Source organism: Malus domestica, chromosome 15 (assembly GCF_042453785.1).
Source record: "Malus domestica chromosome 15, GDT2T_hap1".
Lineage (NCBI taxonomy): Eukaryota > Viridiplantae > Streptophyta > Magnoliopsida > Rosales > Rosaceae > Malus > Malus domestica.
The window spans coordinates 45650931-45678467 of record NC_091675.1 but is presented as its reverse complement, the minus strand read 5'-3'; the positions used below and the strand labels follow the sequence as shown (position 1 = coordinate 45678467).

Sequence of the window (27537 nt, the reverse complement as noted above, 5' to 3'; positions counted from 1 at the left end):
GTATAGGATGACCAAAATGAGATAGTTGACAAACTCAGAGACTACTTTTATTTATTTCAAATCACATAGATAAAAATAGTAATGCTATTCATATCATGATTTTATACCACATTTCTATACCACCTTAGGTGGCATCTGATGTGGACAGCCACATTATTTGAAAAATTTACAAAACCCAAGAAAATGAAGGAGAAAGACTTCTCATATACCACAATCATCATTTAATTAACTAGGTTTTTTTAATTATTAGTTTATTAAATAATGAACTAAATTTAAAATTTTGATTAATTCAAATGATGTGACTGTTTACATCAAATGCCATCTAAAATGGTATAAAAATATAATACAAAAATATGGTATGGATATCATTACTCATATTAAAATGATGGGTTATGCAAAAAATTTAGGCTGAAAAGCTTATAATGGACTGAATACTTCCCCGTCTCATCTTTTCCTAAACGCACCTGAATATACTTCCTCGTCTGATCTCCATCCGAGTCAACGCCGAAGGGAAATTGCGACTGAAATGCTGGGCCGTCGATTATTGACTTCAGACAGGCCTTTTTGCCTTTCTCTCTCATCCTTTTTCCCTCTCTATCTAATTTTAAAAAGCTACAACTTTTGGCTTCTGGGTATTCAAGGGAAGAAGAAGAACAAGAACAAAGAGGAGGAGGAAGAAATAGGTAGAATTACAACATAGGATTATCAATTTAACTTCTTTAACTTCTTTCTAAATTCAATGATTGTTGAGTTGTATTGGGTTTTCTTCTAAATTTTTCTATCTGGGTTTTATCCCTGATTATCATTTCTGGTATTGGATAGCTGCTGGACTTGCTTCTTCATCATCTTCTTCCTTTTGTCTCCAAGCTGTTTCAACGTCGGCGAGGTATCAGGGAGGAAGAACAGCGAGATTTAGGTAGGCGGAGACTCATGGCAGCGGCCATGGTCTGCGTTCAGTGGCTTGCTGGTCGACGTCGCCGACGAGTTTTTTCACGGTTAAGAGCAAAAGAGGAAGTTTTTAGTCTTAGTAGATTAGTAATTTCATATCAACTTTTGTTTATAATTATCATAAACTTAGAAAAGTGGCTATAATTCTATATGGGTTTCAAATTTTAGTTATTTTTTCCAAATTGTCCATCACAAAGCTTCAATATTTGTCTTCAAAAAGATAAAAAAAACCCATTTCCCCAAAACCCCCCTCCCATTCCCCACCAAAATCCCATTTTTGCTGGTAATGCCATTTGGGTTTCAATGGCTCAAGAATCTGGGTCGTCTGAGTCCCCTAAATGGAGACTCGATCTAGATTTTCCTTCGAAGACTCCTGTGTTCGGCTGCAGATTCCAGCCCTACATTCGCATGCAAATAATCGACAACTCCTTTGAATTCCCGTGTCACGAGTATTCTTTCACATGGTTAGCCTCTCTCTCTCTTAATCTTTCTGGGTTTTAATTTCTTGATGAATGTATGAATATATTCTTGTTTCTTTATGTGGGTTTTAGTCACAATGCATGGCTTGTAAATGGGTTTTTATTAAACCTATGGTTGCTAAAGAAACAGAGGAAAAGATTACTCTTTTTTTGTGCAAGAAATTTTGGTGAAATTTAGTCCCAATACGGACACATAGGATTTTTTGTCCTAATTTGGATAGTTGGATTTTGGTTTCTTGAACCAAAGTCAAGTTTTATACATCAAAAATTTGTTTTGTTCTTGTGAAATGGGTAATCCTATTCAATGTTATTTTTCTTCTGTGTCTGTGCAACAACAATAATACTAATGAATAACTATTAACTATAGGAATATTTTCGATTGAACTAAATAAAATGTTACTGCTATAATTAGAAGACATTTTAGCAAAATGGTCATGAGATTGACATAACTCCTCACTTTGGTCCATAAGATTAAAATTGATAAAAGTGGTCCCTGAAATTGTCTAGCGTAATCATTTTGCACTCCTCACAAGTGTATTTTTTGTTTTAAATACTGAAAGTTTGGAGTGCCCTAAACTGTAAAAATAACAACTATAGTGAGAACAAGAAGACAATACAAAATAACAAGAATAATAACTATATGAAGTAAAAGATGGTTTATTAAGAATTATAGAAAAACCATTAAGTAACAACAACTTAGTAATAACAGTAATTTGTTGTACCCAAAATAATTTCACATGCAAATGAAGTAGAAGACGGTTTATTTTGAAAAAAATATAAAACAAGAAATATGGAGTTTTCGTGCATCCAACGTGTTTAAATTTTTGTATGTTGAATCATAAAACTTGTTATGGTGGGTTCCTGTTCAATACTAGTCCCAATATTTGGTAGTACTTCTGTTACCATGAGTAGTCTTAGTAAGATCTCTCATTATTATGTATGTAGGTACCAAGAGGATGTTTGCTTGTCTTCCAATCAAGAGAAGATTCGCTGTTTTGTCCACCATGATGAGATGGCCACAATTCAGTGTACAGTTTGTGCAAGTCAAAGTCGACTTGGCAAGATAAGTTATTATTGCTCCATAAGTTGTTATAAGGCTGCCTGGGACAAGCACAAGGTGCACCATCATTTGGCAGCTCCCAATCCTGATCCACAAGCAGTGAACATTATCAAGAGTTTTGGGCCTTATGGCTCTTATCCTGATTTACCTTACTATCAGTATGATGGTTCACAACCTGATGTGACGGTGGAAGAAGATGGGAAAACTTGGATTCAGGTGGGATCTTCAGAATATTATGTACCCACAGAAAATGATATTGGATTTTGTCTGAGGCTAAAATTTGAAGTTATTGATTCTTCAACGCGCACACAATTGTGCCCAGCAAGAATCAAAGTGACAGATCCTGTGATTTATCCTCTTCCTCATCCACCGCGTTGTACAATGTGGAACTCTTGCAGCGGTGACCTCAAAGAACAATGTTCTAATGATGTAACCTTTAGGGTGCTGTCCTATAATATCCTCGCTGATTATCTTGCTACTAGTGGTAGTAACCGGCACTCCTACTGCCTAGATTGGGCTCTTTCATGGGAATATCGTCAGCAAAATTTACTTTATGAGATCATTGCATATGATGCAGATATCCTATGTCTTCAAGAGGTAACTACTCAGTTCTTAAACGCATATGTTATTATGAGATCATTGCCCAAGACTGTTTTAGTTTTTATATCTACGGGCAGGTACAGAATGATCATTTTGAGAATTTCCTCAGACCTGAGTTGGCAAAATATGGATACTCGGCTATATACAAGAAGAAAAAGATCGAGGTAAGGTGATATGGCCTGTTTAATAGAATTACATGCACTTCCAGGATTTACTTTTCAGCTTAGAATAGTATCCCTTTGCCTAACGTATGCACCCTTGCATCCACAGATAGAATCACAGAGAAGAATGGGTTAAGATGGTTCTGTGGAATGTAGCTTAGCTTGTTTTTTCCGAGTTGTTACTTTATTTTACTTATTATTTATCAGTAGAAAAACCTGAAAATTGTTGCCTTGTAGTATTCATTGTTGGCCACCCCTCAACAACTTAAGCTCTTGGAGTTCAATGCTTGTCTAACACGCTATGAGCCTGCGGTTTGAAACCTCCAATTCTTACTGTTTAGAGGAATTGCAAGGTGTATGGAACTCCATGTTACTAGGTTGAAAGTCAAAATTTTAGGGCAACTGTGATAAAATTTTGAGCTTGACCTGTTTTGTTTATAGATAGAATTGGTCTTCACTTTCTGTTCCCCAACATTAGCCTCACTTGTAATAAAGCATTACTATACAGTGTGAAATGCTCAATTGGAATAATTAACGTTTAAAATTATATGAATTGTTGGATAAATATTGGTTTGCTTGCTTAGCACTATGATTGTATTCATCAGCATTTGGTAAGTAGGTTGAGTTTCATACAGAATCCCGCATGAACAATGTCCTGCAACAAGGCGGGACTTGTAAAAAATCCGGTAAAAGGCCCTATAGTCCTCTCATTGCCCTAGTTAATTGTGTCCACGATACTTTGACACATTAGTATATTCACCTTCCTGTGGTCCTTTTCGTCAAAGACTTGGACCAAACATCCTTGAGATTGTTCAATATAAGTTTTTAGGTAACAGGGTGTCAGTTCTACGTAACTTGCTGATACTCTAAATACAATTTTTAAAACATTCAATTAATTCATCCACGTAATATTGATTTTTGCATTGCTTTGTGTTACAAATAATGAAAATAATATTTTTGACGATTTAAGTTTTGTGCATTTGAATTCTTAATCATATTAATTACCTCCCTGCCCAAATATTCTGTGCATTCTGCAATTTGTTTTCAACAGAATATGATATATAAATTCTTCTATAAAAGTTGGGAGCATATTTTGCTTTATGTGGTCTAAAGGCAATCACTTAACAGAAAATTGATGGCATTATATCATGGTAATATGAGTTTAATGGATGTCCTTCAGATGTTTACATGTAAGTCCCAGCAGACAACTGATGGATGCGCTACGTTTTACCGCAGTCAACGATTCAAAGAAATCGCAACATATGAGGTGAGGAAGCTCTTGCTTGTACTTACCACTAAAATGTAGAAAAAGGTGAGGAAATCTATCTATGTGAATATACATATGCTTCCAGTATTTAATGGTTCTGGTTTTCTTTTGCAGCTTGAGTTTAATAATTCAGCAAAGCCCTTTGTAGATTCATTGGATGGTAAACAGAAAAGTGAAGCTTACCGGCTGCTGAAGGTTTACATCTCAGCTCCCATATTGGTTTTACTGTGCATTCTGTTCTAGTGGGGCTCTTGTTTCGCTTCACATCTGTTTGTTATATCAGCTTCTTGTATGCAATTTTTCAGGGCAATGTTGCACTTCTTGTTATATTAGAAATGGTGGAAAATGAGGGCTCCTCTGATGGCAATCGACCTAGAATTTGTGTGGTACTAATGTCTATTTCAATTTTTACGGTCTTTTATCCTAAATTCTTGAGTGCTGACTGCTGCTGTTGTCCCTTTCACCTACAGTCAAATACCCATTTACATGCAAATGGAAAAGATCCAGACATAAAATTGTTGCAGGTGCAGTGTGTAAAATGGAACATTTCCTTCTATTAGTTTTGAGTTTAAAGAGCAGAATTGGCTTAATTTGCTTCTTTCTGATACAAGGTTGTAACCCTCATCCATGCACTCGAGAAAATTGCCCAGTTGAAGATTCCCCTACTGATTTGTGCAGATTTGAACTCTCTGCCTCAGAGGTTCGCCTTCTACTGTTACTGATTGGCTTCTTTTCCATTTACGACTTTGTGTACTCCCTTATTGATTTTGGTATTGTTCCTAACAAACCAACCCTCCTCTTTCCAATATATTTTTCTTCTATATTTTGGCGAATATTTATTTCTATTTGGCATCCAACATTGTAGTGATCCTTATACGTTCATAAGCAAGGGCAGAGTTGAGATTCTTCCCAGCAAGGAAACTGATCAATCGGGCATATTGCAGACACTCAAGCTTTCTCATTCATTGAATCTAGTAAGGCCAATGTATCCCAACTGACCGATTCTCTGCTCCTTTTTTAATTCTTAGCTCCTACTGAACATTTTGCATTGCTACTTAGTTGCTTACTTCTTGCAAGAATTTGAATTCGGGAGAGCTTATTGTTTGTCATCATTTTCAATTGCTGAAAAGTGTTTTTTTTTTTTTTTACCTTTCCAGGTAAGTGCATATGCAACTTTTTTTCATTCCGATGGGGTCGAGGATCACCAACGTGAGAAGCTGGATCCTGAAACCAAGGAGGCTTTGTTCACCTACTTCACACCATCCTTCTTTGGAACTATAGATTATATATTCTACACAGGTACCATTAATGGCTTTGCTGTTTAGGCTTTCCTTGGAATATAATTACCAGCTGGGTCCAATTTTGAATTTTGTTTATTCATCAGTTTCGTTGACTGTATGTATAATGCTTTCCTGCAGCTGCTAGTTTGAGGCTTGACAGTGTATTGGAGCTTCTTGACAAAGAAGGCCTCCTTCCATCCGCTAAATGGTCATCAGACCATATTGCCCTCATGGCAAGTTTTTCTCTTGAGGCAAGCGCTTACAATTGGAGCTCAGAATCTCTTACGGAGAGCCTAGGGCAGCACCCAACATTTGCACAATAATAAGCTTTTACAGAATGTGATAGGGTTTTTCCACCTGCGCAAATATGGTTGCAATCGCACAAAAATACTTGCAAGAGTACAAGGTAATTGTAGTATAAACGCTCAAGCAAGGTTTTCTTCCACAGAAATTTTGTAATTTCCTAATCCTTAATTAAGTATTTAAAACAGATTTTTAGAAAAAGTGAGATTGTGAAATTTAAAAGATAACAATAAGAAAAAACAATGGTTTTATTTATTGACGCCTCATATTTTGTTGATTACACCCCACAAAATTTAATATTAAATAACTCATATATCTTGATATAAAATGACTATTTAAGCCCTAAATGGTACACTCCCTAAGTTCTTTAACAGCAAAACCTAATAATAATTCAAGAACACGTTGAGATTTTTCTTGTTTTCGAGTAGCAGTCTAAGAGTTCAAATTTGAAAACATTTCTGCAAATTCTGATATCACTTTTTTAAAAGATGATTTTCATAAGCTGGGGGTGTAATCGTGATCGCAATCGCAAATGCTGCAAGGAACCCGTGAGATTTTTCGTAAGGGAAATATATTGACGTTGATACATGCATAATCATTAATTATGAATCAGAGACTGATTCTATTAGGTAGTTAAGAATGTCTGGAAGAGAGTTTCATTTCTCATTTTTTCGGTTGAAAGGAGATGTCACATCTCGGTCCGGGGTCCACCACATCCCAGGCCTACTTCAGCACTGTAGCACGATATTGTCCGTTTTGGGCCCCGACTACGCCCTCACGGTCTTTCTGGGAATTCACATGAGAACTTCCCAGTGGATCACCCATTATAGGATTGCTCTTGCGCGTTACTCGCTTAACTTCGGAGTTTCGATGGAACCCGAAGCCAATGAGCTCCCAAAGTGCCTCATGTTAGGTAGGAATGGTATTATACATATAAGGATCACTCTCCTTGGTGATGTGGGATCTTACAGGAGAGACTTCAAGGAGAGAAAAGCTAGCTGAAGCTTGAAATCCCATAGCAAAATAGGATAAAAATGTAAGAGGTTAAGTCAGAGACTAGAGCAAGAACCAAACAAAAATAGCTAAATTATACAGATATCATCGGTACGCTAGAAGCTAGGCGCATTTTATTTCCTGGAATTCGACAAACAGAAACACTTTTTTCTAACACTAGATAAATCTCCCAGCAAGGTAGCAACCACCTTTATTATTTCCTTATGAGGTGTAAGGGTAGCATAGGAAATTACGTGGGGTGAATTAAAATAATTTTTAATTTAAAAAGTAAATGTGGGGTGTTAATAAAACAACCCATAAACAATTTAAAACTAAAAAGACAATTTGGCAAAAACAGAAAATACTAAAACACATTTTAACAAAATCACTTGTGAAAAAGACTAGGGTTTAGCCGTAACCATTAACAATGCCTTGCAATTCTACGCAATTCAACCAATTACTCTTGAATTTCCATAATACATGCTTTGAAGGTTAGGTTTTCCTAATACATATTTTCCTCATGATGTTCAAGCAAAAACTTATATATAACATGCAATCCTTATGTGATGTTCATATCAAATATAAACATGCAAAACTCATTAAATTGGGTGAAAAATCATGCAACCCTTAAGAGTGTGATGTTCACCTTACATGATGAAATTATAATTATTAACCACAAGAAGCCCACCTTAATCTAGGTGATGTTCCAATCGAAATTGCATCAAATTACTTGTCTAATTACCTTAATGGTGGTCAATCACTAAAATAATTAGATAGTTTAAGTATAATAGATTAATAATTCAAAGCAAGCATGCATAAATTCATAAGCAATTTGATATGAATCACATATTTATGCCAAGGCTCATGACCTTGTCCTAGCAAATTGAATTAATTACGCATATTCACAATAAAAACCATAGGATATATTATTAGAATTAAGTAAAAGAAAAACACCCTTGTAGTTTGAAGTTTGCAAAACGTCAGAGTTTCACCGAGTTCTCTCAATGTTGCGTAAAAAACCCTAATGACCGACTAGCTGCTTACAAACAGCCCCTTATTCATAATCCTACCTAAATAAGGTCTTCTAGAGAATTAGGAAACAAAATAACCAAATGATATCTCAAGACATCTCAAAAGTTGACGTCACCAAAGGAGTTCACATATTCCTTGTGCCATGCCTCTATAATCAGCTTTAGCAGAAGACCTTGACACCACTTTTTGCTTCTTACTACGCCACGTAACCAAATTATCTCCAACAACCGTAAAATACCCAGATGTAGAATGTCTGTTAGTAACATTGCCAACCCAATCTGCATCTATAAACCTCTCAACCTTTAGATGTCCATATTTTCCATAAAGTATTCCCTTACCGGATGCAGACTTCAGATATGCCAAAATTTGCATTACCTTAGTCATGTGATCTTTACTGGGTGAGTGCTTAAACTGACTCACAACTCTCACATCAAGTTCAGGACGAGTATGAAATAAATAAATTAATCTGCCCATAAGTCTTTGATATTGACCCTTATCAACAGGAACCTGTAAATACCCAAGTGATGCTTTTCTACCACAAGAGTACCCACAGGTTTACAGATGCAGATTGGGTAAATACCCAAATATATTGATTCCCATTGGATGATGAGAATGCTCTCATAAAGTCAATCCCCCAAACATCAAATAGATCAACTACCAATATGCTTTGTTGCGGCAATTCGTTCCGCTTGGACTGATTTCCAACTCGCTGGCATCAATCACAAGCCTGGCACCAGGTGTATGCATCCTTAAAAAGAGATGGTCTGTACGCCCATTTCACAATATCTTCGTTGCTGTCCGTTTCGGCCCAAAATGTCCTCCATAAGCATGTTGATATGCGAATCAAAACACTTTCTTGCTTCTCTTATAGAATGTGTCTTCGAATAGTCTAGCCAATACTTGTATAAGTAAGGCTCATCCTAAAAATAATGTTTCATAGCCGCCAAGAACTTTTTCATCTGCTAGAAAGTCAGATCTAGTTGCAACACCCTCCTTGCTAAATAATTAACAGTGTCGGCAAACCAAGGAGTACTACTTTGAATGGCTCAAAGTTGTTCATCTGGGAAGCTCTCATTCAACAAAAGCAAGTCTTCTTATGCTATGCTGGTAGTAACTAACCTGGACAAGTGATCAGCCACAATGTTCTCGCTGCCCCTTTTGTCTAGAATCTCTAAATCAAATTCTTGCAAAAGCAGAACCTAACGAATGAACCATGGCTTAGCATCCTTCTTAGATAACGAGTACTTTAAGGCAGCATGATCAGTACAGACAGAATTTTAGCCCCAACCAAGTAAGACCGAAATTTTTTCAATGCAAATACAACTGCCAATAATTCCTTCTTCGTGGTTGCATAGTTCAACTATGCATCACTTAATGTTTTAGTGGCATAGTAGATCACTTGCAGAAGCTTGTTTTTCCACTACCCAAGAATTGCCCCAATTGCATAGTTTGAACCATAACAAATCAAGGGGAAAATTCTAGTTAGGTGCGGCAATGATAGGAGTTGAAGTTAGGAGTGTCTTCAACTTGTTGAATGCCTCTAAACAATTTTCAGCAAAATTAAATTGTATCACATGCAACATATTGCATAAAGGTCGACTAATCTTGGAGAAATCCTTGATAAACCGTATGTAAAAACCAGCATGTCCAAGAAACGGTGTATGCTCTTCACAGTGGTAGGGGAGGCAATTTGGCTATAACATCAATATTTGCCTTGTCAACATCAATGCCTTTGCTTAAAACCAAGTGCCCCAAACCAATACCCTGCTTCACGCCTCCCCTAGATCCCGATTATGCCTTGCTTAAGGCTTCTTCCTTGCCTCGGGGTATGAATCGTGATCTAGGCTGGGAATTGCAGTTGCTGGTGGGTTAGAGCCACGTTTTGTCACTCTGCTTTGGTGTTGTGGACTTGCCAAAATCCACGCTCGGATTAAAGCGCAATGCCTCTTTGGTGGTGCTGCTTTGGTTTGGGTGTGCAAATTTGGTGGTGGTTCTGTTTGGGCTTCTTGTAGGTGGTCGCATCTGGAACCTCTACCACTTGTGGTTCATTGTTGCTACTCCGCTGGATTTGTGGATGTGGTAGCCGGACTCGTCTTGTGCCATCGCATCGCTGTGGTCCTTACCTGAGGGTGTTATCCTTCCATTGGATGGTGTCTGTTTTGTGGTTCCCTTCTCGGATTAGTTTATTTTAGCCTAGTTTAGTTTAATTTAGGTTAGTTTAGTTTTGAGCTAGTTTAGTCTAGCTATATTGTCTTGCCTAGTGAGTGTTGTGGCTGCGCCGTAACGATGGCTGTATTTGATTTTCGCCTTAAGTGTTGTATTATGTGGTCCCGTCTACTAATGATGACTTTATATGGCCTCGCTCCTAGGATGACTTTATGTGGTTGTGCTATTTGGCGGCGATGTTTGCAATCTCCTATACAAACCTATTATATATCGTTTCTATGACAAGTTTGTATGGGTGTTGTGGGAAGTTCTCATACATGTGGTAATTGTTTAGGGATTTACTATTATTGTCTCATTTGCGCAAATTAACCTCCAGATCATTTTCTTGGTCACTGGAGGATTGTACCCAATTGGCACCTATGTATTGTTCTCGGTTGATTAATGAAATACCAAATATCATTGCTTGTAAAAAAACACACCATATTCGTCTCCTGAATCAAGAGCTAACGACAATTTCTGAAGACAATGATCAACTGTATCCCTAAAAATCGCAAATGTTCCAAAAGGACAAGTGAAAGTTGTTTTCTCTTGATTCTGTTGGGTGCAATTGGAATTTGATTGTACCCTGCATACTCGTCTGGGAAGCAATAAAAAGCACGCCAACTAGTCTCTCCAACATTTGGTCAATAAAAGTGATCTTTCCTAGTACTTGCTTGTGTTTCCTGTAATCCATGCACATCCTCCATCCAGTAGTCAAATGTGTAAGGACCAGCTAATTATTGTCATTCTTAATTACTGTAATTCATGTACGCTTAAAACCACTTGAGTAGGACTAACCCAGTTATAGTTAGAAATTGTATAAATCATACTTGCATCAAGGAGCTCCATAACTTAAGTTCTTACAACCTCTTTTATAATCGGATTCAGCCGACTTCTCATTTACAAGACCAAACTAATATCACTAGACAAAAGTGCTAATGAAATTTACTTATCTTTCTTTTCCCTTTTAACCTTGTTACAGTAATGTGACTCACACAGAAAGATAACATGGTACGACAATAATATAATTTCATGTAAACTAAAAGGTTACATTATATTATGGACACAACACACTATAGTAGCGTTATACTCGTGCCCTATAAATTGTTATCCTCACAAGAAATACATGATTTGACTTTATTATATATGAAATTTAAACCCGATAAGAACCATCAAGAAGACAATAATAGTAAAACTTTCTCACTATACGGTGCAATCAGTTCCATTAACAAACCAAAAGAAACTAAAAATTCAAGAAATTAATGAAAAATTAAGACTAATCAGCTGTTCCCGCCTCTAATTATTTACTCGTTTTCTGCTGCGACTTCACTTTTTCACAGGGGAAAGAGTAATTACGATTCTCCATCTTCAATCACGAGCATGAAAAGGAAAGCGGAAATTGCAAAGAGCAACGCCAGCTGAAGAAGAATCTCGAGCAAGCCACAGACCTTAATCCTCTTGTTCCTGAGTCGCTCCCTCGCAACCGTCACCTTTAGATCTCCGATCTCCTTCTTCAGCATCTCCTTCTCCTCCTGCTAAATCAAAATTTCAAATTCCAATCAAAATTAAGATTATTCAGTTATTAAATACGTACTGCGATTTCGTCGTCGTCGTCGTCGATTGCGGTGCTGACGCGGCGATTGGGCGATGATTTGAGCGATGAGAGAAGAAAAGCGGCTTTTGCACAGCGAATTGCGACGTCCGATCTCATAGCTCCGCCGCCTCCGTTTTTGATTTGGGTCTCTCCTCCTGCACCCTCCATAGCTATCTCTCTCGATCGAATTCTGCTTCACTGTTTTTGTGTGTTTATTTTGAATTGAAATTTTGAGTTTTAAATGGTTTTGGGATCCCGCTCTTTACGAGTGTCGTAGCCACGTCATCAGAACGAATCAATTCAGGTCAATCTGGACATATTCCGTATAGGATAATACTATAGAAATAAAAAATTTTAAATTAAATAATATGGTAATTGATTATTAGATTATTACTTAAACGTTGATTAACATGTTTATTTCTTATTGATAAATTATTTGATTTACAAATTTGGTTTAAAATTTTGATCTTCGTAATAATGCCCTTCCTATAAACCAAGCAAGAGAGCCACAATTATCTGTATAATCCAAGTTTTTGTAGATAAATTAAAAGAAATTGGGGATTCATTTTATTTAAAAAATGTCTTAATATGCAACAAGATGCTGCCTATGCACATAAGGATTTCTTTATGCAACATTTACAAACAAATTGAAAAAAAAAAAATTTACCCAATTACTAATACTTAAGTTTGACAAAAAAAAAAAAAAAAAATTACTAATACTTAACCTCACAACCAGTCTGCCAGAAATACAGGGACCACCAACAATCTAAAGGCCAAAAACGACGATCTCAAAATACCGGTTCATAACCTATACATTGTATCACATGCGACATAGGTAGAGCGATACCAAAAATTATTAAGTTGTTAAATATTGGATGTATCTGGTAACTACAACAAACAAAATACATACATGAACCTACGTGTAAAATATTTTATGTACATCTAGATATACTAATAAGTTGTGTTTAGAACATTCAACTCAGTGAGTACCTACAATAAATAATACATACTACTACGCAATTGTAAACTCTTTTGTATTGGCCAAAAAATTCATCACGTGCTAATAACTTAACCTAGAAGAATACTATGCCAAATTGTTTTCTAAATATAAATATACATTTGTACGATTCATTTAATTGTCGTCCCATAACCTAGCTAGGAAATTATGGTTGGAAATTCCTTTCAGGTACCTACAACGAAGAGCACGCTAGATTGTTTGTATAATGAAAAACACGAATAAATCAAATTCGACTTAAGAAGTAACTACGACAAAAAACATGTAAGATTATTTGAATAAAAAAAAAACAAATTCGACTCAAAAAGTAAGTACAACGAAGAAAATTTTAGCTTACGAAAGAAAAAAAAATCATTTTTCCTCAAATAAAAAAATTTATTTTCTTTTTCATTTCATAGTTCAACTAATTTCTTTTAAGACAAAAAAGAAAGTTATTTCTTGATTTTACAATACTAAAATAGATAATTTTTTCCTCTACTGTCATTTTTCATTCATAATTTGTTGCAGACAAAAAATAGCGGTAAGACACAAAAACAAGCAGTCCCTCTCTCTCTCTCTCTCTACATTATAAATAGAGCAGAGAGGGGGAGAGGCCTCTCCATCTTCCTCCGCGTAAAACCTCTCACAAAAACCCCAAAACCGCATTAATTACTCTCTCACAAAGCTTCAATCTTTGGCTTCAAAGAGATCAAAAATCCCGTTTCCCCCAAAACCCACCTCCCATTCTCCACCGAAATCCCATTTGGTCTTCTGGTAATGCCATTTGGGTTTCAATGGCTCAAGAATCTGGGTCGTCTAAGTCCCCCAAATGGAGACTGAATCTGTATTTTCCTTCGAAGGCTCCTGCGTTCGGCTGCAGATTCCAGCCCCACATTCTGTTGTGCTAGGATAGCACCAAACCTGTTGGAACCAACTCAAGCTAACCCACAGAAAATATATCAAATGAAATGCAAGAACAATATTAGAGAAAATAACACCAAGATTTTAACGAGGTTCCTCCACAGTCAGTGTAACTGGAGTACGTCCTCGGAGCAGTAGGAGCTCACCCAATAATCCACTATCAACCAAATGGGAGTTTACAAAGTGTTGGCAAGCTCACAACCCAAAACCCCAATACACCAATAACTCTCACACACTAAAGAAACAAATAGAGAAAGAAATATAGTGATTAATTTCTTCTCTATACAAAGCTCAAAGCTATTACAACAATAACACTTTGATGGAGTGAGAACTATCCAATGAAAGGAACAACAACTCCTTCTCTGAAAATGGTACTGCAGCAGGACCTTCTTTCTCTCCCTCTCTTCTCTTCGGCTCTCTATTTTTTCTGCTCTCATTAAAACAAAAGGGCAGCATCTGCCCTCTTCATCACATAGCCATTCACGAGGCTTTTCACATGGGTCAAAGAGAAAAACAAAATGACTTTAGACAAGGTTCCATATTTTCCTCCCCAAAACATGGAAGTGGTTGTCTACCTTTTTTTTCTTTATAATTTTTTATAGCCAAAAGTTGGCCACTTGGCCACATTCTCCAACAATCTCCACCTTGGCCAAGTTCCGAAAAACGCCATGATAAGCCAGCCAACACAATTAACACACAACATCACTCCCAAACACTAGCAAGAGAACAACTCATGCCAAGCCAAATGCTCCAAAACTCCTACTGCTCAACGTCTTCTTTATATAGACATAATGTGAGCCAAGTTCAAACAGTGAACAAACTTGGCTACACCAACAACCTTAGTCAACATATCAGCGGGGTTGTCTTTAGTTGGAATCTTCTGGAGAATGATTTCCCCTTCACCAACAATTTCACGAACAAAGTGATAACGCACATCTATGTGCTTGGTCCTCGCATGATGAACCTGATACTTAGCCAAATAAATGGCACTCTGACTATCACAATGTACCTCCACCTGCTTCTGATCAACCCCCAAATCTCAAATCAGCCCATGTATCCAAATGGCCTCCTTTATAGCTTCAGCAACTGCCATATATTCAGCCTCTGTAGTAGACAAGGCAACAGACGACTGCAAAATGGACCTCCAACAAACTGGTCATTTAGCCATAGTAAACACATAGCCGGTAGTAGACTTCCTTCCATCCAGATCACCTGCATAATCTGAATCAACATAACCAACTGCAAAATGACCAATACCAGAGTCATCTCTCTCAAAGCATAAACCAGCATCTCGAGTACCATGGAGATACCTCAATATCCACTTAGCTGCTTGCCAATGCTCTTTACCTGGATTATGCATATATCGACTCACCATGCCAACTGCATGAGCAATATCCGGTCTAGAGCATACCATTGCATACATCAAACTACCAACCAAATTTGCATATGGTATATTTTTCATTTGCAGCTTCTCTTTATCAGTTTTAGGACACTGTAGAGAACTCAATTTAAAATGAGGAGCCAAAGGGGTACTAACCGGTTTGGTTGAATCAGGAACTCCAAACTTCCGAATCAACTTCTCAAGGTATTGTCTTTGATTCAAACTGACCAAACCATTCTCTCTTTCTCTAGTGATCTCCATGCCAAGGATCTTCTTTGCTTCACCAAGATCCTTCATCTCAAACTCATTCTTCATTTGTTTCTTCAATTTCTCAATCTCTTCAACATTCTTTGAGGCAATCAACATATCATCAACATATATCAATAAATAAATGAAAGACCCATCTTGCAACTTCTTGAAGTATACACAATGATCATATTGACTTCTAGAATAATTTTGGCCTCTCATAAATTTATCAAACCTTAAATACCATTGCCTTGGAGATTGCTTCAAGCCATAAAGCGATTTCTTCAATTTGCAAAACAAATTTTCCTTCCCTTTCACTATATACCCATCCGGTTGACACATATAAATCTCTTCATTCAAATCACCATGTAGGAAAGCCGTCTTCACATCGAGTTGCACAAGCTCAAGATCATATTGTGCAACAAGAGCTAACATAATACGAATTGAGGAGTGCTTCACAACTGGAGAAAATATTTCATTGTAGTCAATGCCCTCCTTTTGTGCATACCCTTTAGCAACTAATCTTGCTTTGAATCTCACATTGCTTTTCTCATCAACATCTTCCTTCTTGGCATACACCCATTTGCAACCAATAGCTTTCTTGCCCTTAGGCAATTTAGCTAACTCCCAAGTCTTGTTCTTCAAGAGAGAATTCATCTCATCACCCATGGCATTGCACCATCTCTCATTCTCCTCACTCCCAATGGCTTCCTCGAAATTAGATGGAATTTCATCAGTGATAATAGGAAGAGCAAAAGAAACATAGTCACTATACTGAGCTGGCTTGGTAATTTGTCTCTTTCCTCTGTTCTTGGCAATAGACTCTTGAGGGGAAACTTCCTCTTCAACTTGAATAGAATCTTCAAGTTCAACTTCTTCAACATCCTCATGGTCTCCAACTTCTTCACTTGTAGTGGCATCGACATCAGCGGAAATAGGATTTGAAGTACCAGAGGAAACTTTCTCAAGCTCCACCTGTTGGACATCTTTCACATTCTTCTCAGAGACTTTGTACATACTTTCTTCGTCAAATGTCACATCTCTACTAATTACCAGTTTCTTCATCTCTGGACACCACAACCTGTAACCTTTGACACCACTACTAAAACCAAGAAAGATAGCCTTTTTGGCTCTAGGATCAAGTTTATTTTCAGTTACATGAAAATAAGCAGGTGAACCAAAAATACGAATATGATCATAATCAGAAGAAGGTTTTCCAGTCCATACCTCCATTGGTGTCTTATCCTGAATAACAGCTGAGGGTAACCGGTTGATGATGTGACATGCATAATTAATTGCCTCTGCCCAAAATGACTTGCTTAAACCCGACTGAGACAACATACATCTAACCTTCTCAAGCAAGGTTCGATTCAATCTTTCTGCAACTCCATTTTGTTGTGGAGTTCCCCGGACACTAAAATGTCTCACAATCCCTTCCTCTTTGCAAACTTTAAAGAAAGGGTCGGATGTGTATTCACCACCATTATCCGATCTCAAAATCTTAATCTTTCTCCCAGTCTGGTTCTCAACCATTTTCTTCCAACCCAAGAAAATGCTCAACACCTCACTCTTGTGCTTCATAGTGTAGACCCAAGACCTTCTTGAATAATCATCAACAAAGGTCACGAACCAATGTCTACCACTCAAAGAGGGAGTCTTTGTAGGACCCCAAACATCTGAATGCACATAATCAAGAATGCCCTTCGTCTGATGTACAGCAGTACCAAACTTCACTATAGTTTGCTTCCCCAAGACACAATGCTCGCAGAAATCAAGCTTACAAGTCGTGGCACCTTTTAGAAGACCTTGTTTCACAAGCCCTTGTAGAGCTTTCTCACCGGTATGGCCTAATCTCATATGCCACAGTCTAGTAGTATCTGAATCAGATATGCCCATATTTTCTGAGACTACAGATGCTTCACCTGTCACAGTGCTTCCCTGCAATAAATACAAATGGCCACATCTAGGAGCTTTCATCATAACAAGTGCACCATAAGTAACTTTCAATGTCTGTCCATCTGAATGAAACCTGAAACCCTTAGATTCCAAAGTACCCAAAGAAATAAGATTTTTCTTCAAATTCGGTACATACCGAACACCTGTCAACTCTTTAACCATGCCATCATGCAACTTCAAACGAACTGTACCAATCCCTTTTGTTGTGCAAGGATTGTCATCTCCCATGAACACAACGCCACCATCAAACTCTTTCAAGCTTGAAAACCAATCCTTGTGAGGAGTCATATGATGAGTACAACCCGTATCCAACACCCACTTAGTAGCACAATCAAATGATGAGGAAGTGGTTAAAGCAAAATCAGAAAAATCTGTTTCAACCTCAGCAACATTAGCTTCAGAACTTTATTTTCCTTTGGTCTTCAATTTAGGACAATCTTTCTTCCAATGGCCCTTATTACGACAAAAGGCACATTCATCCCTTTCCAAAGGTTTTCTACCTTTAGAGTTTCCTCTAGGTCGAGACTGTGATTTTTTTCTACTAGAAGATGATCTTCTCTCCGATGATCTACCTCTAACAAATAAAGCTTCAGAGGTACTATCATGATTTTTATCTCTATGCCTCATTTCATAATTCATCAAGGCATTTGACACATCTTCAAATTTCACAGTTTCTTTACCATGCATAATAGTGGTAACAAAATGCTCATAAGAGTCCGGCAAGGAATTCAACAATATTAAGGCCTTATCTTCATCCTTAATATCCTCATCTAAATTTAACAAGTCGGCAATCAACTTATTAAAAGCATCAAGGTGTCTAATCATTTTTGTACCTTCTTTGTATTGGAAGCGGTAGAGCTTTTTCTTCAAGTGTAGCCGGTTCTCTGCACTCTTCGTCATATACTTGTCTTCCAATTTTTGCCACAACACACTTGCTACCGTCTCCCGCATCACAAAATACTTCTGAGTTTTTACAAGGCACAACCGAATTGAAGAGCAAGCCCACAAATTTAATTTCTCCCATTCCGGCTTCGACATAGCTTCCGGCTTCTTTCCCAAAGCAGCAAGTAGATCTTGTTGAGCCAACACATCTTTGACCTCACATTGCCACATCTCGAAGTTGTTTGTGCCATCAAACTTTTCCACTTCGAACTTTGCATTTTGCACCGTAGTTCTTGCAAACCCGGAGCTGCTTCCAAAAGGATTTTCATCTTGCCCGTCTGACATCTTTGGCAACTAGACAGTACCCAAGAGCAACCAGTGCTCTGATACCAATTGTTGTGCTAGGATAGCACCAAACCCGTTGGAACCAACTCAAGCTAACCCACAGAAAATATATCAAATGAAATGCAAGAACAATATTAGAGAAAATAACACCAAGATTTTAACGAGGTTTCTCCACAGTCAATGTAACTGGAGTACGTCCTCGGAGCAGTAGGAGCTCACCCAATAATCCACTATCAACCAAATGGGAGTTTACAAAGTGTTGGCAAGCTCACAACCCAAAACCCCAATACACCAATAACTCTCACACACTAAAGAAACAAATAGAGAAAGAAATATAGTGATTAATTTCTTCTCTATACAAAGCTCAAAGCTATTACAACAATAACACTTTGATGGAGTGAGAACTATCCAATGAAAGGAACAACAACTCCTTCTCTGAAAATGGTACTGCAGCAGTACCTTCTTTCTCTCCCTCTCTTCTCTTCGGCTCTCTATTTTTTCTGCTCTCATCAAAACAAAAGGGCAGCAGCTGCCCTCTTCATCACATAGCCATTCACGAGGCTTTTCACATGGGTCAAAGAGAAAAACAAAATGACTTTAGACAAGGTTCCATATTTTCCTCCCCAAAACATGGAAGTGGTTGTCTACCTTTTTTTTTCTTTATAATTTTTTATAGCCAAAAGTTGGCCACTTGGCCACATTCTCCAACACATTCAAATGCTCATAATCGATGACTCCTTTGAGTTCCCGCCTCACAAGTATTCTTTCACATGGTTAGCCTCACTCACTCTCTTTCTCTCTCTCTCTCTCTCTCTCTCTCTCTCTCTCTCTCTCTCTCTCTCTCTCTCTCTCTCTCAGTCTTTCTGGGTTTTAATTTCTTGATGAATTTATGAATATATTCTTGTTTCTTTGTGTGGGTTTTAATCACAAAGCATGGCATGTAAATGGGGATTTAAGTAAACTTTTGGTTGCTAAAGAAACAGAGGAAAAGTTTACTCTTTTGTTTGTTCAATGAAATTTGGGTGAAATTTAGTCCCAATAAGGACAAATAGGAAATTTTGTCCTAATTTGGAGAGTTGGGTTTTGGTCTTTTGAACCAAATCAAGTTTTACATTGTTCAGTTTTGCTCAAATGAATCAACTGTAATCAAAATTCTTTTTTTCTTCTTCTTTTTTATTCTTGTGAAATTGTTAGTTCTATTGAATATCATTGCTCTGTTTTTTGTTGACAAAAATGGATAATTCTATTAAGACATTTTAGCCAAAATGATCTATGAGATTGACATAATTTTTCACTTTTTGGTCCTTGATATTTAAAATCAACAGAAGTGGTCTATGAAATTATTTGACGCCAATCATTTTGATTATTTTGTAAAAAAAAAAAATCGTTAAATTGAAGAAACCATCAGTTCAAATGAGGAGTTGATGTGACAAAAATATCCCTAATTTAACGCAGGTTTTTCATAGAAGATCCAAAATGACCAATATTGAACAATCTCAGGAACCATTTCTATCGATTTTAAATCTTAAGGCCAAAGTGAGTAAATATGCTAATCTTAGATACCACTTTGATAAAATGTCTTCTATTCATTTGTCCGAGTGTATTTTTAATTCCTTCTCCTTTCTTTCCTTCCTCTCACACTTTCTTTTTTTGTTTTATCTCTCTATAAAAAAATCAATATAAGATGATAATATAGCTTAATTGTAACCGTTTAAATATGAGAGGAGAGAGATTATGAGATAAGAGAATTCTACTTCGTTTCGTTAAAGGTAGGCTACGCTTGTAAGAGGCTTCCATGTATAACAATGATATAATTATAAAAAAAGGTTTGATTTTTATTTTATTTTTTCTGATTTTTGTTGTGGAAAACTGGGTATTCAAATTTCAGACACTTAGACCATATTCAAAGTTGATGTCAACTTTTAAATAGAAAATCTAAATTTGAAAGCTTATTTGGCACTTTGATATTTTAAAAATTTTTGTTCTTAACCCGATATGTTAAATTTAAACTATTATCTATTCATCATTTATTTTTATAATTGTAATAAGTATTTATAGAACAAAAATAATAATTATAATGATAATAAACATTTATTAATCACTAAAAGTAGATTTCATGTTGCAACAACATATATTGATGTTATTTTGACTCCTCATTTGGAGATGCTCTTAGGCATACACATATATTGATGTTATTTTCTTCTTTGTGCAACAACAATAATACTAATGAATAACTATAAACTATAGGAGCAATAATACTAATGAATAACTATAAACTATAGGAGTAATTTCGATCAAAATAAATAAAAAGTTATAGCAATAATAAAAGTATTAGCCATATTGTAAAACAACTGTTATTGGCACTCCAAAAAACTTATTGTGCACTTCTTATAAATGTATTTTTCTTCATAAATATAAAAAAATTGGAGTGCACAATGAGAATTTTGGAGTGCAAAAAACAATAAAAATAACAACAATATTGAGAAGAACAATAGCAATACAAAATAACAAGAATAATAACTATATGAAGTAAAAGATGGTCTATTAGGAAGAATTATAGAAAAACGTTTAAGTAACAACAACTTAGTAATAACAATAATTTTGTTATACCCAAAATAAATCCACATGCAAATGAAGTAGAGGACGGTTTATTTTGAAACAATAAATCCACATTCAACGTGAAGTGGTGTACGTTGAAACAATAGTTCCAATACATGGCAGTACTGCTGTTATCATAAGTAGTCTTACTAAAATCTCTCATTATTATATATGTACGTACCGAGAGGATGTTTGCTTGTCTCCCAATCAAGAGAAGGTTCGCTGTTTTGTCCACCATGAAGAGCTGGCCACAATTCAGTGTACAGTTTGTGTAAGTCAAAATCGACTTGGCAAGATGAGTTGCTATTGCTCTATAAGTTGTTATAAGGCTGCCTGGGACAAGCACAAGGTGCACCATCATTTTGCAGCTCCCAATCCTGATCCACAAGCAGTGAAAATTATCAAGAGTTTTGGGCCTTATGGCTCTTATCCTGATTTACCTGACTATCAGGATGATGGTTCGCAGCCTGATGAGATGGTGGAACAAGATGGGAAAACATGGATTGAGGTGGGTTCTTCCGAATATTATGTACCCACAGAGAATGATATTGGATTTTGTCTGAGGCTAAAATTGGAAGTTGTTGATTCTTCAACGCATACACAATTGTTCCCAGCAAGAATCAAAGTGACGGATCCTGTGATTTATCCTCCTCCTCATCCACCGCGTTGTACAATGTGGAACTCTTGCAACGCTGACCTCAAAGAACACTCTTCTAATGATGTAACCTTTAGGGTACTGTCCTATAATATCCTTGCTAATTATCTTGCTACTAGTGGTAGTAACTGGCACTTTTACTGCCCAGATTGGGCTCTTTCATGGGAATATCGTCAGCAAAATTTACTTTATGAGATCATTGAATATGACGCAGATATCCTATGTCTTCAAGAGGTAACTACTAGTTCTTAGACGCATATGTTTTTATGAGATCATTGCCCAAGACTGTTTTAGTTTTTATACTTTTCCTCATCTTTGGGCAGGTACAGAAAGATCATTTTGAGAATTTCCTCAAACCTGAGTTGGCAAAATATGGATACTCGGTTATATACAAGAAGAAAAAGTTCGAGGTAAGGTGATATGGCATGTTTAATAGAATTACATGCACTTCCAGGATGTACTTTTCGGCTTAGAATGGTATCCCTTAGCCTAACGTGTGCACCCTTGCATCCACGGATAGAATCACAGAGAAGAATGAGTTAAGATGGTTCTATGGAACGTAGCTTAGATTTTATTTTATTTTATTTTTTTTTTTCTGAGTTGTTACTTTATTGTCCTTATTATTTATCAGTATAAAAACCAGAAAATTGTTGCCTCGTAGTATACATTGTTGGCCCACCCCTCAACAACTTAAGCTCTTGGAGTTCAATGCTCGTCTAACACGTACGGTATGAGCCTGCAGTTTGAAACCTCCTATTCTTACTGTTAGAGGAATTGCAAGGTGTATGGAACTTCACATTAGTTGGTCGAAAGTCAAAATTTTAGGGCACCTGTGATAACATTTTGAGCTTGACCTGTTTTTGCTTATAGATCGAGTTGGTCTTGACTTTCTGTTAGCCAACATTAGCCTCACTTGTAATAAAGCATTACTATACAGTATGAACTGCTCATCTGGAATAATTAACGTTTCAAATTTATTTAAATTGTTAGATAAATATTGGTTTGCTTGCTTTGCACTGTGATTGTATTCATCAGCATTTGGTAAGTAGGTTGAGTTTCATATAGAATCCTGTATGAACAATGTCACGCTGCAAGGCGGGACTGGTAAAAAATTTGGTAAGAGGCCCTGTAGTCCTCTAATTGCCCTAGTTAATTGTGTCCACGATACTTTGACACATTAGAATAGCCACCTTCCTATTGTCCTTTTCGTCGAAGACTTGGACAAAGCATCCTTGAGATTGTTCAATATAAGTTTTTCGGTAACAGGATGTCAGTTCTATATAACTCGCTGATATACTAAAGCCAATTTTTAAAACATTCAATTCATTCGCCCAGGTAATATTGATTTTTGCATTGCTTTGCGTTACAGATAATGAAAATAATATTTTTGACAATATAAGTTTTGTCCATTTGAATTCTTTAATCATATTAATTAACTCCCTGCCCAAATGTTATGTGCATTCAGCAATTTGTTTCAACAGAATATGATATTTAAAATTTTCTATAAAACTTGGGAGCACATTTTTGCTTTATGTGGTCTAAAGGCAATCACTTAACAGATAATTGATGGCATTATATCATGGTAATATGAGTTTAATGGATGTCTTTCAGACATATTCTTTTAAATCCCATCATACAACTGATGGATGTGCTACATTTTACCGCAGTCAACGATTCAAAGAGATTGCAACATATGAGGTGAGGAAGCTCTTGCTTGTACCTACCACAAAAATGGAGAAAAAGTGAGGAAATCTATGTGAGTAAATGTATGCTGCCAGTATTTAATGGTTCTGATTTTCTTTTGCAGCTTGAGTTTAATAATTCAGCAAAGCCCCTTGTAGATTCATTGGCTGATAAACAGAAAAGTGAAGCTCGCCGTCTGCTGAAGGTTTACATCTCTTAACTCTCATATAGTTATTACTGTGCATTCTGTTCTAGTGGGGCTCTTGTTTCGCTTCCCATCTGTTTGCTATATCAGCTTCTTGTACGCAATTTTTCAGGACAACGTTGCACTTGTTGTTATATTAGAAATGGTGGAAAATGAGGGCTCCTTGGATGGCAATCGACCTAGAATTTGTGTGGTACTATGTCTATTTCAAATTCTACAGCCTTATATCATAAATTCTCAAGTGCTGACTGCTGACACAATTGTCCCTTTCAGCCACAGTCAAATACCCATTTACATGCAAATGTAAAAAATCTAGACATAAAATTACTGCAAGTGCTGTGTGTAAAATGCAACTCTTCCTTCTATTAGTTTTGAGTTTAAAGAATAGAATTGACTTAATTCGCTTCTTTTCTAATACAAGGTTGTAACCCTCATCCATGCACTTGAGAAAATTGTCAAGTTGAAGATTCCCCTGCTGATTTGTGCAGATTTGAACTCTGTGCCTCAGAGGTTAGCCTTTTGCTGTTACTGACTGGCTTCTGAGACTATAGTGAAAGAATTGATAGATTCCCTGATTTTCCATTTACGATTTTGTACTCCTTTATTGATCCATGTTTCTCTTGAACTAATATATCCAACTAGAAATATTAATATTACCGTATTGATTTTTGGTATTATTCCTAGCAAACCAACCCTCCTCTATCCAATATATTTTTCTTCTTAACTTCGGCGAATATCGATTTCTATTTGGGATGAGAAATGAAGGTTAGACTGATATTCGCATCCAACATTGTAGTGATCCTTATACGTTCATAAGCAAGGGCAGAGTTGAGATTCTTCCAAGCAAAGAAACTGATCAATCGGGCATATTGCAGACACTCAAGCTTTCTCATTCATTGAATCTGGTAAGGCCAATGTATCCCTATTGACTGATTCTCTACTCCTTTTTTTAATTCTTAGCTCCTATTGAACATTTTGCATTGCTACTGAGTTGGTTACTTCTTGCAAGAATTTGGAATCTGGAGAGCTTATGGTTTTTGTGGTCATTTTCAAGTGCTGAAAAGTTTTTTTTTTCCTTTCCAGTTAAGTGCATATGCAACTTTTTTTCAGTCCGATGGGGTCAAGGATCACCAACGTGAGAAGATGAATCATGGAACCAAGGAGCCTTTGTTCACCAACTTTACACCATCCTTCTTTGGAACTATAGATTATATATTCTACACATGTACCATTATTCATGACTTTTATAGTGTATCAGATTTTTCTGATAAAGTTCGGCCTAATATATGTTTTCTTTGAGCGAAACGTGTATTATGAGTCCTTGAAAGTTCAATATGGATCTGTATTAACAACTTATAATTTTGAAAGACCACATAGGGAGAGTTGAGAGCTAGGTATTTTCTCCTTTTTCCCCTAAGAGAGATCCAGGTGTCTTAAAGGAGGCTTAAATTATTTTCCAAAAGTGTACTTCGATGTATATATTGATTAAGTTCTACCAAAATACTGGTATGATAATCAAACAATCGTATCAGGAAAGTCGCATTACTTACAATAGTATGTGAGATTAGGGATGGGCAAAATACCCATGGGTTTGGGTAACCGCGGTTATCCGTGTTAGAATTCATTTGTCCCACATCGGCCAGAAGGCTTGAGAACAAGCCATTTATATAGAATTACCCCACTCTAACTAACATCGAGGCCTTTTGTATTAAAACCCCATACTTGACGGATTGAGCAGGTGGCCAAGTGGGGACAATATCGGTGTTGTTGGAGTGGGCCCATGGCCCGTCTATCTGAAATTTAAAATGGTATCAGAGCCAGGGGACGGGTCCATACATCCACGTGAACTGGTGGGTCCCCTTTGGCCCCGCGCAAATGGGTGAGCCCCGACTTGGCTCCACGTAGGCCAAGAGATGCCATGTGCATTGGCCCAGCGCGAACGGGTGAGCCCCAGCTTGGCTCCACGTGGTTGCCGATGTGTGGAACTCCACGTGTGATCCATAAAATGGGGTCTCACGTGCGGGGGAGTGTTAGAATTCATTTGTCCCACATCGGCCAGAAGGCTTGAGAACAAGCCATTTATATAGAATTACCCCACTCTAACTAACATTGAGGCCTTTTGTATTAAAACCCCACACCTGACGGATTGAGCAGGTGGCCAAATGGGGACAATATCGGTGTTGTTGGAGTGGGCCCATGGCCCGTCTATCTGAAATTTAAAATATTAAGCGACATATCTTGGAGTATCACTGAAGATTGCTTTCTTTCCTTAATTGTAGGAATAGATTATTCCGTGTAATTCATGTAAAGTTGACTTCCTAGAATAGCCTCTTGCATATTGTATAAATCTTGTACTCTTTGTAAAGAAGCAGTGAATGAAATTAGATTACCTTCAATACTTCTCTTACACGGCCTAAACCCTAGCAGGACACAACCCTAGCAGTAGCAGGCCCATATTTTAACATGGTATCAGAGCACCGTTTCTGGTGACTCTGAATACCCCCCCAACGCTTCCGCACCACAACAAAACAGTATCATCATGAGTGAATCAGGAGCCAGCACAAAATCATCAGATATGGCTGCTGACCTCTCGAACCCGTTCTTATTACACCCTTCTGATCAACCTGGGAACATCTTGGTCTCCAAAACCCTTCAAGGAGACAACTACAGCACATGGAGCCGTGCTATGCGCATCAGTCTAAGTGCTAAGAACAAACTAGGCTTGGTCGATGGAACCATTGACCCCCCCCCCCGCGCTGAAACAGATAAACAATTTGCATTGTGGCAACGATGCAATGACATGGTCCTTGCATGGATCCTGAATTCTGTGCATGAGGACATCGCAAGCAGCGTCTCCTACTACACATCAGCAGCAGATGTGTGGGCCGACTTGCGTGATCGCTTCTCCCAAGGGAACGATTCACGTGTTTATCAAATTAAGAGAGAAATTGTTGAGCACAGATAGGAGCAACAATCAATCTCAGTCTACTACACGAAACTGAAGGCCTTGTGGGATGAACTGACGTCCTATCATGAGCCCCCGACGTGCACTTGTGGGGGTTTGAAGAAGATTAATGAACGTGATGAAAAGGAAAGAGTGATGCAGTTCCTCATGGGGTTAAATGAATCATATGCCGCAGTACGTGGGCAGATCTTGTTGATGCAGCCACTCCCAGACACTCGGAAAGCATATTCTCTTGTCTTACAACAAGAGAAGCAAGTGGAGGTATCTCTCACTCGTCATAACAACAATTTGCATGCTATGAATGTGACAAGCAACAGGGAACCTGCTGCACAGCGAGGTAATTCTTCCCTTAAATGCTCATATTGTGATAAAAAATATCATACCGTAGATCGATGCTTCTACCTCTACGGCTTTCCACCGGGGCATAAATACCATGGCAAAAAGGTGACTCCTCCCAACAGGAAGAAACCTGTGGCCAACCAAGTGAAGACTGGCGATGAAATTGCCAAGGTCACTGATCAGCATCACCATGGAACCACCAGTGACGGGCCCAAGTTCACTACTGAAGAATACAATCAAATCATGGCCATGCTCAAGAAAACCAACCTTGATGGTAATCCACAACATTTTGCAAATGCCACAGGTACACTTACACCCTCGTCTAATACATCAGGAGCCTTATCATAGAAAACCCTATATTGGATCATTGATAGTGGGGCAACAGATCATATATCTCCTTCACCTCACTTGCTTGACAAGAAATTCATGTCTGATTCTGTACAAT

General features: G+C 37.4%; 3 protein-coding genes across 6 annotated transcripts; 2 read left to right on the top strand and 1 right to left on the bottom strand.

Moving 5' to 3' along the window:
* Positions 1 to 404: 404 nt before the first annotated feature.
* Positions 405 to 6353, top strand: LOC103437050 (carbon catabolite repressor protein 4 homolog 1-like). 3 transcript variants are annotated; one of them, XM_029094931.2, is made up of 12 exons: positions 405 to 683; positions 823 to 1412; positions 2373 to 3084; positions 3165 to 3251; positions 4429 to 4515; positions 4630 to 4710; positions 4821 to 4901; positions 4986 to 5039; positions 5127 to 5215; positions 5381 to 5489; positions 5673 to 5814; positions 5934 to 6353. In XM_029094931.2, the coding sequence occupies exons 2-12, from the start codon at positions 1252 to 1254 to the stop codon at positions 6116 to 6118; spliced, it is 1788 nt and encodes a 595-aa protein (XP_028950764.1). In that variant the 5' UTR covers positions 405 to 683; positions 823 to 1251; the 3' UTR covers positions 6119 to 6353. The 3 variants fall into 3 exon arrangements, with proteins under 3 accessions (XP_028950764.1, XP_070670630.1, XP_070670631.1); XM_070814529.1 differs by having other exon boundaries at positions 407 to 683; positions 3171 to 3251; XM_070814530.1 differs by lacking the exon at positions 5934 to 6353 and having other exon boundaries at positions 407 to 683; positions 5381 to 5500.
* A 5159-nt stretch (positions 6354 to 11512) lies between these two features.
* On the bottom strand, positions 11513 to 12153 carry LOC103437133 (uncharacterized). Of its 2 annotated transcripts, none has more exons than XM_008375616.4 (2): positions 11923 to 12153; positions 11513 to 11863 (listed from the first exon to the last, which is right to left on the bottom strand). In XM_008375616.4, exons 1-2 carry the CDS (start codon positions 12088 to 12090, stop codon positions 11681 to 11683), a joined length of 351 nt encoding a protein of 116 aa, XP_008373838.2. In that variant the 5' UTR covers positions 12091 to 12153; the 3' UTR covers positions 11513 to 11680. The 2 variants fall into 2 exon arrangements, with proteins under 2 accessions (XP_008373838.2, XP_008373907.2); XM_008375685.4 differs by having other exon boundaries at positions 11513 to 11860; positions 11923 to 12150.
* Positions 12154 to 21493: 9340 nt separating this feature from the next.
* Positions 21494 to 24095, top strand: LOC108169971 (carbon catabolite repressor protein 4 homolog 1-like). Its single transcript, XM_029093506.2, has 6 exons — positions 21494 to 22134; positions 22224 to 22310; positions 22891 to 22941; positions 23512 to 23598; positions 23708 to 23788; positions 23901 to 24095. The coding sequence occupies exons 1-6, from the start codon at positions 21541 to 21543 to the stop codon at positions 24093 to 24095; spliced, it is 1095 nt and encodes a 364-aa protein (XP_028949339.1). The 5' UTR covers positions 21494 to 21540.
* Positions 24096 to 27537: the final 3442 nt, after the last annotated feature.